This window comes from Candoia aspera, chromosome 4 (assembly GCF_035149785.1).
Source record: "Candoia aspera isolate rCanAsp1 chromosome 4, rCanAsp1.hap2, whole genome shotgun sequence".
Taxonomy (NCBI): domain Eukaryota; kingdom Metazoa; phylum Chordata; class Lepidosauria; order Squamata; family Boidae; genus Candoia; species Candoia aspera.
The window spans coordinates 105,695,350-105,708,709 of record NC_086156.1 but is presented as its reverse complement, the minus strand read 5'-3'; the positions used below and the strand labels follow the sequence as shown (position 1 = coordinate 105,708,709).

At 42.2% G+C, this 13,360-nt stretch overlaps 2 protein-coding genes and 1 pseudogene across 4 annotated transcripts in view; all 3 read right to left on the bottom strand.

The window, feature by feature from the left end:
• The window catches only part of LOC134495821 (protein KHNYN-like), a 239,956-nt gene that overhangs the window by 174,729 nt on the left and 51,867 nt on the right, over positions 1-13,360 (bottom strand). The gene's annotated exons all lie outside the window — the stretch shown is intronic.
• LOC134497439 (olfactory receptor 2D3-like) lies at positions 810-1,727 on the bottom strand. The gene has a single exon (XM_063303098.1). The coding sequence runs from the start codon at positions 1,725-1,727 to the stop codon at positions 810-812; it is 918 nt and encodes a 305-aa protein (XP_063159168.1).
• On the bottom strand, positions 7,169-8,157 carry LOC134496881 (olfactory receptor 2J3-like; annotated as a pseudogene).

The window sequence follows — 13,360 nt, the reverse complement described above, 5'->3', positions numbered from 1 at the left end:
AGGATCCTGAATTTCAATTCATAGATCCCAACATTCAAACCAAGAGATCTTCTCCCAATGCATACTACATTGAGGAGGAATCGCCATAGACTGTGTTTTGTCTCTCAGTCCAGTACATTCAGACAGATTTCTCCAATATTCCAACACTATGGGTGGTACATGTTCTTTGGAAGACCTTACAGTGCAATACTATTAATGTCTATTGAAAATAAAATCTCATTGATCTCATTGCAGCATATTCCAGAGTACTTTTTCTCTATTTTCTCCAGTGTAGGAGAGAGATGTAGACTCATTCCGGTCAGCTACCATTGATGCCAGGCAAAATAATTCAGTCATCCTGGGAATATCTAGAAAATGATATTATTTGATTATGGGCAACATGGATTTATACAGCGTATACAGAACCCTGTTTCCTGGAATCTAGAGAATAGATTGTATCTCCCTTACCTGAATCCCATAGCTTCATCTTTACACCAGATTCACTCCGTATCAGATTTGATCTTCTTCTCTTTTCACTGTGAGACTTTCCAAAAGAGTTCATACCACAACCAGGAAAGCAGATACTGTAGTAGCATACTCCACATTTCGTAACAACAAGGTTTTAAGGTTTTAACATGTCAGCACAATTACTGAATAACGACTAGCCTGAAGGATACATCATCCACAGAATTCATGCGTTGATTTCAACGTTAGACAAACACAGACTTTCAAAGCATTTTGGAGTACTACGCATAATCAGACCATCAGTTTAAAAATCAGGTTGATTAACCATGATAGAAACCCTGATGGTTTTGTCCCAAGCCCCTTCTTCACAACAACTTGGCTACTGCCCTATGAATGTCCTTGTTCCGCAGGGTATAAATGATAGAGTTGAGCAGAGGGGTGACCACAACATAGAAGACTGCAATTTGTTTATCACGATTGGGAGCTGAATCAGACTTTGGAATGATGTATGTCCATATGGAAGGGCCATAAAACAAGGAGACCACAAGGAGATGGGAGCCACATGTAGAGAAAGCCTTGCGCCGCCCAACACTTGATCTCATTTGTGAAATAGAATGAAGAATAAACCCATAGGTGGTCAACATAAAGGAAAGGGGAACCAGGAGGACAAATGCTCCTATACCAAAAATAATGGCCTGAACAATTCTTGTATCATCACATGAGAGTTTCAGCACCATTGGCAACTCACATATGAAGTGATTGATCTGGTTGGGGCCACAATAGGTTTGGAAAACAAGGCAGAGAACGCAAATCACACAGAGCACAGGAGCTGTTATCCAGCAAGTGGAAGTGAACTGCAGTTGGCAGCGCTTGCCCATGACCACTGCGTAAACTAAGGGACGGCAGATGGCCAGGTAGCGGTCATAGGCCATGACACCCAACAGGAAATCCTCAACAACAGCTGTGGCCAATGCAATGTACATCTGGATCATGCAGAATGCGAAAGAAATGGCTCCATCTCCCGTCAGGAGCTGAGTTAACATTAGAGGCATGGTGCTGGTGACATAACAGATATCTACCCCTGCAAGATGAGAAAGAAAATAATACATGGGTGTGTGGAGTTTTAAATCAACCCGCACCAATATGATGATCAGCAGGTTCCCCAAAACTGTAAGCAAGTAGATGATGAGAATGACTGCAAAGAGGAGAAGCTGGGTTTTTCTGTGGTGGGCAAGCCCCAGTAAGATGAATTCCTTGACAGAGGTGATGTTTTCTGTTTCCATTCTGGCCTCCTGCCTGAAGAGACAGGAAAAAGGAGTTGGAACTCAAATGGGACTGCAGTTTTTAAATGATAATGGTCAAGACCTTACCACAAGAGGCCTTCTTCTAAAGATTCAGATTGCTGGTATATTTTTGTTAGCTAAATCTAAAGCTGTGTTTCATTTTCTTTTATAATCAAGTGAACATTTGGGAACTTTTACATTTGTAAGGATAGATTGTTCTGGACATTCAGCTGGTTTTTAATTTTGCTTATCTGTAAATGTTGTTGAGTTTGACTACTGATGTGAGTCTGACCGTGGGATTGCTGAACAGAGAGGGTCTTCCTCTTGAGCTTGTTGGTTTCACGTAGACAGGATGAGCCTGTAAGTGAATAGCTACCCAGCAGGGGCAGGTTAGCAGAAACACCAGTACGTCCTGCAAAGGCATCTGGCTAGTATACTCCTGGCATATTTGTTTGATCAATAATGTGTAAGACGCTGAGTAAAACGTGGCCCATCATGTATGAACTTACGTGAAAATCAGAAAAGCGGTGGGGTAGGATTGGTTAAAGAAATGAACAAACAAATACTATTTATCTCACACAAATACCGTAGAGCTAAACTAAGGTTTTCTCAGTTAGTTTTCAAGGAATGGTTGCCAGAGAAGTTTAAACAAGAATCGTTAAAGGGCCATAGAGACTGCAAGCCATTTCTTATAATCTGCAGCACTTTGGTGCATGTTTCCTCTTGATTTATAGAAATATGCCTCTGGCACTCTCATCATTTTAGCTGTTTCATATCACCCTAAGAGTCTTCAAATCACTTCCAACCCAGAATAACAAGGACAAGTTTAAAACATTTTGGTCAATAGAATCAATCATGAATAGTTTGATTTATGGTTTGATTTCAATCTATAACTATCCAAGGAAATTGTTAAATCAATAGATATTATTCATTCAGCATTCAGCATTCAGCTTTGTAAACAGGGACATTCCGGGCAATGAACTGTCCTGTTCCTGGTTCACTACAGATGGGTAGGCACCTGAATGAAGAAAGATCAGCACGAGATTGTTCAAAGAATCCCTTTCACTGAATGTTGCTTGGATAGTAATTCCAGAGATTTCTTTTTCAATCACAGCATCAACTAAGAAGGAAAGCCTGCGGAGATAATTCTCTAGGGCCTTTCTAGAAGGAAAAGAATAGAAATAGCCTGAGTGCCTCGACTATTTTTATTTGAATTTATTCAAAGTGAGAAATAAGTTGGAACATGCTCCTATTAAACTTTCTTTTGAGTACTTCCAAAGTAGATGATTGAACACATATTTTTCCAAGGTAACAAATTGTGTCTCAGCAGATGGAGCACCTGCTTGACCTTCTCTGGAGTAAAAAAAGGAAGGGCTGAGTAAATATTTGGATGGGAGAAAACCAGACATTTCTAGGATTGCCAGTTAGCTTAGAAGTTGAGAAACCATCCTAGCAGTAATCACAAAGACTTCATCTACGTGACAATACAGTTACTAGGAATCAAGATCAAGTCAAGTGATCTTTATTCTTACCTTAATAACACTAAAGTGGTATTTTTTTTCCTCCCCTGGCAGAATGTAAACTTACCTCTGTGCTTTTCTCCACCACCAAGCAGGAGCTCCTCATGCTACCAGCTTCCCTTAAGATGTCGAACTATCCCTCTGCTTTTCCCTAATGCCAGATGCTGAGCACCCAGGAGAATGTTTTATAGCGGCTGAAATAATTACAGGTGATGGACATATTGAATCCCCTAAGGAAATACGTACGTGGATTGTGTATGTTATCACTGGGAATATGCTCCTTTCTTTGCTATTCTTTACTCTCAAAATCTCTGATATGAAAAAGACTGTTAGGAGATCCTAATTCTAACGAGACTGACAAGAGATCACAACATCCAGCATTTCCTAACAGATCTTTCTTTACCTGGGCCTGGAAGACAATTCAAAAACTCTTCTTTTGATACTTTATTTTAGTTTCAATTGTGGAATGATCTTTAAACAATAATTATCATTTCGTGGAGTCACACTTAATTCTTGTTCTGGCCAAGTCCACTCCAGAGAGCTGAACCTTTAGGGAGCTCTCATCATCCATGCTTTCTGGCATCATCGAGTGGCTTAGAGCCAGCATTTCAAGAAGTTTGCTGAAAAAGTGAATGCAATCTTAGAATGCAGGAAGAAGCAAAATCATTATGGAAGGACACATCAGATATAGTGTATCCAGTCCTGGGTGCCAGATTTTGAGAAAGCTTTGTAATATATATTATGTCCAAAAGGAGATGACCAGGACAATGAGGTTTTTGGAAATCAGATGCTAAAAGGAATGGCTTAGCCTGGACAAAAACATGATGACAAGGAAATAGGATAGCTATTTTAGTCTCCAGTTATCTCAGCTGTTGTTTGCTGAGCTAGAGCAAAATTGTTTTTGGTTGCTCCACAAAGCACGACTGTGGGCAGAGGGTAGAGATGGCAAAGAGACAAAGTTTGGTTCACGATTAGAGGTCATTCCTCAGACTATAAGAATGAGGGTTGCAGGTAGTCCTGCAGGTCCTAAATAAAGTCCCTCCTACTTTTACAATACTAAGTTTATAGGAAAAAATGGACTGTGATCATTCAGCATCACTAAATCCTATCATTTTATCTCCCATTCCCATTTCGTCAAGACCTGTTTTCTCTTATAGTGGTCACTTATAATGTTTGCTGAAGGTATCTGCAAATCTCACATTAGAAAGTTGGAATTTTCTGAAAATATAATCTTGGGATTCTCCTTGTATGTAAGTGATTGTGCTTAATGTTTTTCTCAGCATTTCTCAATCACTGTAGAAAGTTTCACTCAAGGCATGTCTAATGTAATCTTCATAGTTGATGAGTAGCTTCTCGTGAGATTAGCGGCTATATAAATCTGATTCATAAGTAAAATAAAATAAATAAATAAATAAACACATGTTAAGACAGCAGAATGAGAATTATTCATCTTCTTTTTTTTCCTAGTTTATTCTTTGCAAGTGTCCTGTTCAGACTAAGAGAAGGCCAGGCTGAATACAAAAGGAAGTCCTTTATTTACAATCAACTATTTACAATCGATAAGAGTCCATAGATCAGACAGGAAAGTTCTCACAAGTCCACCCAGGCAAAGGATGGAGACAAGGCAGGGCTGCAGGATCCAGAGTAGCAGGAGTTCGTGGCAGCACAGCAAGACAGAATTCGGCTAACCCTCTCAACGAGGCAGCAAGACTGGGTGTGGCTAGAGTGCATGGCCAGGATGAGGCTTGAGGTTCAACTGCAGGGCACAGCATGGAGAGGAAGCTAGGCTCAGCCATGGACGCAGGGCAAGGCTCTGCTGGAGCGACAGGGCAAGGCTCAGCTCTGGAGGCGAGGCTGGACTCTGCTGGAGTGGCAAGACAAGGCTCAGAACTGGAGGCAAGGCAGGGCTTAGCTGGAGCAACAAGAAGGGGCTTGGAACTGGGGGCAAGTCTGGGCTTGGCTGGAATGGCAGAACAAGGCTTGGAACTGAAGACAAGGCTGGGCTTGGCTGGAATGGCAAGCCGAGGCTTGGAACTGGAGGCAAGGCTGGGCTTGGCTGGAACGGCAAGATGAGGATTGGAAGAGGAGGTAAGTCTGCATTGATAGAAGGAGCTGGCACTGCTTCCATGTTGGCTACAGGCAAGGCTCCGGGCTCTGGCAAGGACGCTCAAGAAGAGGCTGTTAGCTCAGTGGATGGGTTGTCTCTGGCAGTTTGCTCCTTGCACTGGTGCCTTTTATGTCATGTTCACCTACTAATGAGGCGGAGGATGAGCATTGGGCTAAGGAAAGTAATCTCTCTCTCTCTCTCCCTCTCTGGCTTGGTGAAGATTTAAGGATCAATAAAATAATGAATATACAGATGTTCTCCGTGGAGATTGTTTTGATCCTTTTGAGCTTTTTTACTCAACCATTATCAGATTCTTAGTTGTTATTTCAGTAGCTTGGTTCCCAATGAATTAATTTAGTAAAATACAAGCAAAAGGAATCTTTGATCTTCCCAACTGTTTTTTATTGCTTTTTAAAATAATAACAAAGAAAAACACAAAAGTAATTATAGTGCTGATACATACATTCCCAAAAAAGAAAAAAAAAACAATGCATAAACAGTGCTGCAAAATAAAGGTGAAAAATACAATAGAGAAAATAACAAAGTATAATATATCATTACAGTGGTTAGAATTCTATATATATATTTAAATAATGTAAATATTATTCAAGTGCATATATATTTATTTCTAATACTTTTATATACCTCTCATTCAGCTTTCACCTACTGGGTTTTGTATAAATGAGTCCTATATTTCATCATACTTGTCCATACAAAGCCTTCATCTAGAGGCAATCCGCTCATAGGTGGCAAGTGTAATCAGAACTTCAGCCCATTGAGTGAATGGGGCCATGCATTTACCTTTCTAATGCTGCAATATCAGTCTCCTAGCCATAGTAAGGGCGCAGAGAAGCCATTTTTGTTGTCCAATTGTCAAATTTCATGTACGAGGTATGTAGTTCAAGAGGATATTACCCTGGACTTCTGGGCAAGCAATGGTGGATTAAAGATGGCTCCCTGCAAATGGAGCTGACAGCCGTGATGGAGAGAGGACCCGGCAAATAGAGTACAATTAAAAGAGAACAGACCAATTAATACAATGGAGCAATATTTGTCTGACTGACTGAGCTGGCAAGTGCTCCTGCTGGTCTGCTGCATGGTCTATCCAAAGCCCTGGTCACCACTTGGAATAAGGGGGCAGCTCAGGCCTTGGATCAGATCATACCCATGCAATCTCTGCCCTCTTGGGGATCCTGGCACTCCCCATGTTTTACAGAAGAGCTGAGGGAGATGAAGTGAGAGAACAGTCATCCAGAGCATCACTAGCACTCAGCAAGGGTACTCTACGAGGGACAAACCCAACCGAACACAGGTCAGAGCTGCTATTAAGGCCTACTTAGTGATGATAAGGGTGGTAAAGCATCACTACTCCTCTGGAATTATCGTGTCTACAGATAGCCACCCCATGGCCCTGTTTTGGGTGACATGAGCCTTCCTGGGTAAGGGAGGCTTGGAGAACCTCTTGCAGGGGCATGTGGAGGAATTTGCTCAGCTTCTGTTGGATGAAATAACTTGGATTTATTTGCAGTTGGACGCTGGCTTTGCTGCAGGTCAGAGTCTTGCCTGGTATCTGGTAATGGTTTGAACCTGTTGAACCCAAGGAACTGGACAGGGTCCTTAAGCTCAGCCACCTACTTTTTAGATCCATGCCCCTCTTGGGTGGTTCAAGGGGCCTAGGGGGTGTCTTGTGAATGGGTTCTAGAGATAGTTAATGCTTCCTTGAGTGAGGGTATTGTTCCTTCACATCTTAAGGAGGCTTTGGTTTGCCCCGACCTCAAGAAGTCATTGCTGGACCCAACCATACTGGACAATTTTCATCCACAATCTAACCATTTGTCATGGTCAGAAGTTGAGCCAGACCTAGGGATCATGTACATAGAGACAACAGTTCCATAGAACATAGTAACAACAATGAGGTGGGAAGCACATGTGGAGAAGGCCTTCTGCCATCTAGAGGTTGACTGCATTTGTAACACAGAGTGAAGAATGAGCCCATAAGACATCAGGATGACAACAATGGGAATTGGTAGGGGCAGTGCAGATGCCAAAACAATGGTGTTGTCTGTGATATGAGCATCAGCACAGGAGAGTTTCAATACCACTGGCAACACACAGAAGAAGTGGTTGATGTGATTAGGACCATAAAATGGAAGACTGAGAGCATAGCCCAGATTTAACGGTCCAAGAAAGAATACACTCGCCCAGCAGATGAAGGTGAGTTGGAACTGGCACCATTTGCCCATAGCAATACTGTACAGCAAGGGTTGACAGATGGCCAAATTGCGGTCATAAGCCATGGCAGCCAAGAGAAGACATTCAGTGCCACCAAGGCATAATGTAATATACATTTGAATGACACAACGGGTGAAGGATAATACCATTGCCCCCCATGAGATGAGCCAACATCTGGGGCAAAGTGCTGGTGACATAACAGATTTCTGACTTAAAATAGCTGACTTAAAAATAAGTACATGGGTTTATGGAGGGAGGTGTCAGCCCACACAAGCAGGATAATCACCAGATTGCCTACAATGGTGAGCGAATAGATGAGAAGGATCAGGGCCACAACTGGGGGGGGGGGCAACCGGGGCATGTGTCCCAGGCGCCGTGCTGGGGTGGCGCCAAAATGAGCACGGGGGTGGGTGCTAAAATGGGCATAGAATCCATGTTTGCCCCGGGTGACACAGACCCCAGTTGCGGCCCTGAGAAGGATGACCACAAAGACCAGGATCTGTGTCTTACGCTCACTGGGGAGACTCACAGAAATGAACTCTGTAACAGTTGTGAGGTTCATAGAAGCCATCTTAGCCTCCAGTCTGCAGAGAAAATGAAAGAGGGAAGCAGTGGTATTCTGTAATAATGAAAGAGATAACGCTTGAGATTAATCACATTGTCCACAGTCTTTGGATCACAGTTTCAAAGCTGGCTTCAGATGAGACAGGTTCAACCACTTTCCACGCTTATCAGGCAGCACAAATGGAGTCTTTTAACAAGACTGAAAGAGCGTTTATATCCATGTTATCTCTTGCCAAAGTAAATGCTTCAATAATATACATAATACTTGTATGAAATGTATCAGACTGTCTTGAAAGCTGGAAAGAGGTATAAGAGAAGGAACTGGAATCTGAATTCAACACATATACTTGGGATCTCTTGATGGTACAACATTTCTTTCAAACTTATCTCAGTAAGGCCTGAAGAACTGACCATAAAAATAATTTTGCATAACTTTGTAATCAAAGTGGAACATATTATCATCATTAGGAGAAATGTACATTTAATGATTTACTTTGGTTGAAAGTAATATTACTCAACAAACTTTGAAAATTAACCCTATCATAGGTTTATTAATATATTTCTCAAAATATGTAAATTCTTGCAACAAAGATATTGTTTCAAGATTTCTTTTTTTCCTGTTACCTTCAAGATTTACTACTACAAAATATTGTTGTTGTTGTTTATTCGTTTAGTCACTTCCAACTCTTCATGACTTCATGGACCAGCCCATACCAGAGCTTCCTGTCGGTCGTCAACACCCCCAGCTCCCCCAGGGACGAGTCCGTCACCTCTAGAATATCATCCATCCACCTTGCCCTTGGTCGGCCCCTCTTCCTTTTGCCCTCCACTCTTCCAAGCATCAGCATCTTAGCCAGGGTGTCCTGTCTTCTCATTATGTGGCCAAAGTATTTCCGTTTTGCCTTGAATATCATTCCCTCAAGTGAGCAGTCTGGCTTTATTTCCTGGAGGATGGACTGGTTTGATCTTCTTGCAGTCCAAGGCACTCTCAGAACTTTCCTCCAACACCACAGTTCTCAAGGATCTATCTTCCTTCTCTCAGCCTTCCTTATGGTCCAGCTCTCACGGCCATATGTTACTACGGGGAAGACCATTGCTTTAACTATGCGGACCTTTGTTAGTGTGATGTCTCTGCCCTTAAGTATTTTGTCGAGATTTGTCATTGCTCTTCTCCCAAGGATTAAACGTCTTCTGATTGCGTGACTGCAGTCAGCATCTGCAGTAATCTTCGCACCTAGAAATACAAAGTCTTTCACTGCCTCTACGTTTTCTCCCTCTATTTGCCAGTTATCAATCGAGCTGGTTGCCATAATCTTGGTTTTTTTGAGGTTTAGCTGCAAGCCAGCTTTTGCACTTTCTTCTTTCACCTTCGTCATAAGGCTCCTCAGTTCCTCTTTGCTTTCAGCCATCAAAGTGGTATCATCTGGATATCTGAGATTGTTAATGTTTCTTCCAGCGATTTTAACTCCAGCCTTGGATTCCTCAAGGCCAGCTTGTCGCATGATGTGTTCTGCATACAAGTTGAATAGGTAGGGTGAGAGTATACAGCCCTGCCGGACTCCTTTCCCAATCTTAAACCAGTCCGTTGTTCCGTGGTCTGTTCTTACTGTTGCTACTTGGTCGTTATACAGATTCTTCAGGAGGCAGAAAAGATGTCTTGCTATCCCCATACCACTAAGAACTTGCCACAATTTGTTCTGGTCCACACAGTCAAAGGCTTTAGAATAGCCAATCAAACAGAAATAGATGTTTTTCTGAAACTCCCTGGCTTTTTCCATTATCCAGCGGATATTGGCAATTTGGTCTCTAGTTCCTCTGTCTTTTCTAAACCCAGCTTGTACATCTGGCAATTCTCACTCCATGAACTGCTGAAGTCTACCTTGCAGGATCTTGAGCATTACCTTACTGGCATGTGAAATGAGTGCCACTGTTCGATAGTTTGAACATTCTTTAGTGTTTCCCTTTTTTGGTATGGGGATATAAGTTGATTTTTTCCAATCTGATGGCCATTCTTGTGTTTTCCAAATTTGCTGGCATATAGCATGCATTACCTTGACAGCATCATCTTGCAAGATTTTGAACAGTTCAGCTGGGATGCTGTCGTCTCCTGCTGCCTTGTTATTAGCAATGCTTCTTAAGGCCCATTCAACCTCACTCTTCAGGATGTCTGGCTCTAGCTCACTGACCACACCGTCAAAGCTATCCCCAATATTGTTATCCTTCCTATACAAGTCTTCTGTATATTCTTGCCACATTTTCTTGATCGCTTTGTCTTCTGTTAGGTCCTTGCCATCTTTGTTTTTGATCATACCCATTTTTGCCTGGAATTTACCTCCAATGTTTCTAATTTTCTGGAAGAGGTCTCTTGTCCTTCCTATTCTATTGTCTTCTTCCACTTCCACGCATTGCTTGTTTAAAAATAATTCCTTATCTCTTCTGGCTAACCACTGGAATTTTGCATTTAATTGGGCATATCTCCCCCTATCACTGTTGCCTTTTGCTTTCCTTCTTTCTTGGGCTACTTCTAGTGTCTCAGCAGACAGCCATTTTGCCTTCTTGGTTTTCTCTTTCTTTGGGATGTATTTTGTTGCCGCCTCCTGAACAATCTTGCGAACTTCTGTCCATAGTTCTTCCGGGACCCTATCTACTAAGTCCAGTCCCTTAAATCGATTCTTCACCTCCACTGCATATTCCTTAGGAATATTAGTGAGCTCATAGCTAGCTGATCTGTGGGTCTTGCCTAATCTCTTTAGTCTGATCCTAAATTGTGCAATAAGAAGTTCGTGATCGGAACTACAGTCAGCTCCAGGTCTTGTTTTTACCGACTGTATAGATGTCCACCACCTTTAGCTGCAAAGGATGTAGTCAATCTGATTTCGGTGTTGTCCATCTGGTGAAGTCCATGTATAAAGCCATCTCTTAGGTTGTTGGAAGAGAGTGCTTGTTATGCAGAGTGAGTTGTCTTGGCAAAATTCTATCAGCCTGTCTTGCTTCGTTTTGTTCTCCCAGGCCATGCTTACCTGTAATTCCAGGTGTCACCTTAGCATTCCAGTCTCCCGTGATGAAAATAACATCTCTTTTAGGTGTGTTGTCCAGTAGGTGCTGCAGATCCTCATAGAACTGCTCTACTTCAGCTTCTTCAGCATCTGTGGTTGGGGCATATATTTGGATCACTGTGATGTTAGCTGGCTTGCCCTGAATTTGAACTGAGATCATTCTATCGTTTTTTGGATTGTATCCAAGCACTGCTTTAGCCACTTTACTATTAATTATGAAGGCTACTCCATTTCTTCTCTGGTCCCCTTGTCCACAGTAGTAGATCTGGTGGTCATTTGATGTGAAGTGGCCCATTCCAGTCCATTTCAGTTCACTGATGCCCAGAAGGTCTATCTTTAATCTTGACATCTCACCAATAACCACATCCAATTTGCCCTGGCTCATAGGTCTTATATTCCAGGTTCCAATGGTGTGTTGATCCTTAGAACATCGGATTCGCCGTTCACCACCAGCACCGTCGGCCACTAGCCGTCCTTTCGGCTTTGAGCTAGCTGCGTCATCACGTCTGGGGCTAGTTGAGCTCATCCTCTGTTCCTCCCCAGTAGCATTTTGACCATCTTCCAACCTGGGGGTCTCATCTTCCAATGGTATACCGACATATCTCTGGTTGTACTGATCCATTTAGTTTTCACGGCAAGAATACTGAGGTGGGTTGCCATTACCTTCCCCAGGGATCGCATTTAGTCTGACCTCTCTGTCATGACCTTCCCGTCTTGGGTGGCCCTTCACGGTTTAGCTCATGGCATCATTGAGGTGCTCAAGCTCCAGCACCACGACAAGGTAACGATCCTTTGCTGAAGACTACAAAATATTAAAACATGAAAATACATAATTCTTTGGAGCCACAGCTTTCAGAAATGTGAGAAATGACATTGACTGAAAAATTAAAAGCCTTTCAACATGGATGTTTAAAACTGTTATATTTCACATTAAGTTCGGGAATATGTATATCATTATTCATGTACATGTTTCTTCCTCCTTTTTATTATTTTCCATCCACCTCACACAATATATTTTTAAAGTAATAAACAATTTTTAAATAATAAACAATTTAAAAACTGTCACTCAAGAGTTCATTTTGCCTATGAAATTATAGTAAAGGTAAAGGTTTCCCTTGACGTTAAGTCCAGTCGAGTCCGACTCTAGGGGGCGGTGCTCATCTCCGTTTCTAAGCCTTAGAGCCGGAGTTCATTTTGCATATTTAATTATACCTTTATATTAATTAACTAGTAATATTTTACTATTAATCTCTTTTTATTTATTCCAAGATACAAATTTGAGGGGCCTCTATAGATAGAGATCCTGATACATTCCATGTAACTTAAAGAGAAGTTAAGAAGATAGACTCTCTTTTTAAGGTCAAAAGAGAAGATCACAAACATGTCATGGCCCAGGATTCAGATTCTGACTCTGAAGAAGCTGCTGTAACTGAACCACTGGAACAGTCTGAATCCTGGTCCATGACAAAACAAGAGCTTAAATTCATTTTCAAATTATAGAAAATATTCTTACCTTTATAAAACTGGGAACTACATGAACGAGTCAGTGTCCTTTTCTCAGTAACATTTTTGGGAAGCGGCTTGCCATTGTGTTCTTCTTCCTAGGGCTGAGAGAGAGCAACTGGCCCAAGTTATTCGCATGAACTGAATTCGCAATGACTGTCTAAGTGACAGTCGTTGTAACCCAAGACAACCGATTGAAGAACTGATCAAAGGACTGTGATTAGAAGGGTTAGGCTTGTGCCCTGGATTTTGTCCCCTGTCTCTGGGTGAGAGCCGGGGAGGGGTTTAAATCACAGGGTTTGTGTAATTGGGGCCTGAGCAGCCTGGTGAGAGGAGACTGGCTTATGGCAAGCAATGGTTGGTGAGGTTAAGGAGGTGACCCTTAATTAACTTAGGGTGCTGAGTGCTAACACTGCAGAAGCACCTTAGGTATTAAGGAGTTTCTTTGGGATTGCAGGTTGTTGTGAGGTGGGGGGTGCAGGCCCGGGCATGGATTTTGATAGACAGGGGAGGGGGAAGGGTTCTGAAGGGATGAGGGCAGGCTATAGTATCCCAGGAGTGACGGGTAGAGGGAGAAATGGCAGGAGACGAGGGGCAAGATTTGTATGTGGAAGGGGACACAGGTATATTGTTCCTGTGGCACGTTCCAGC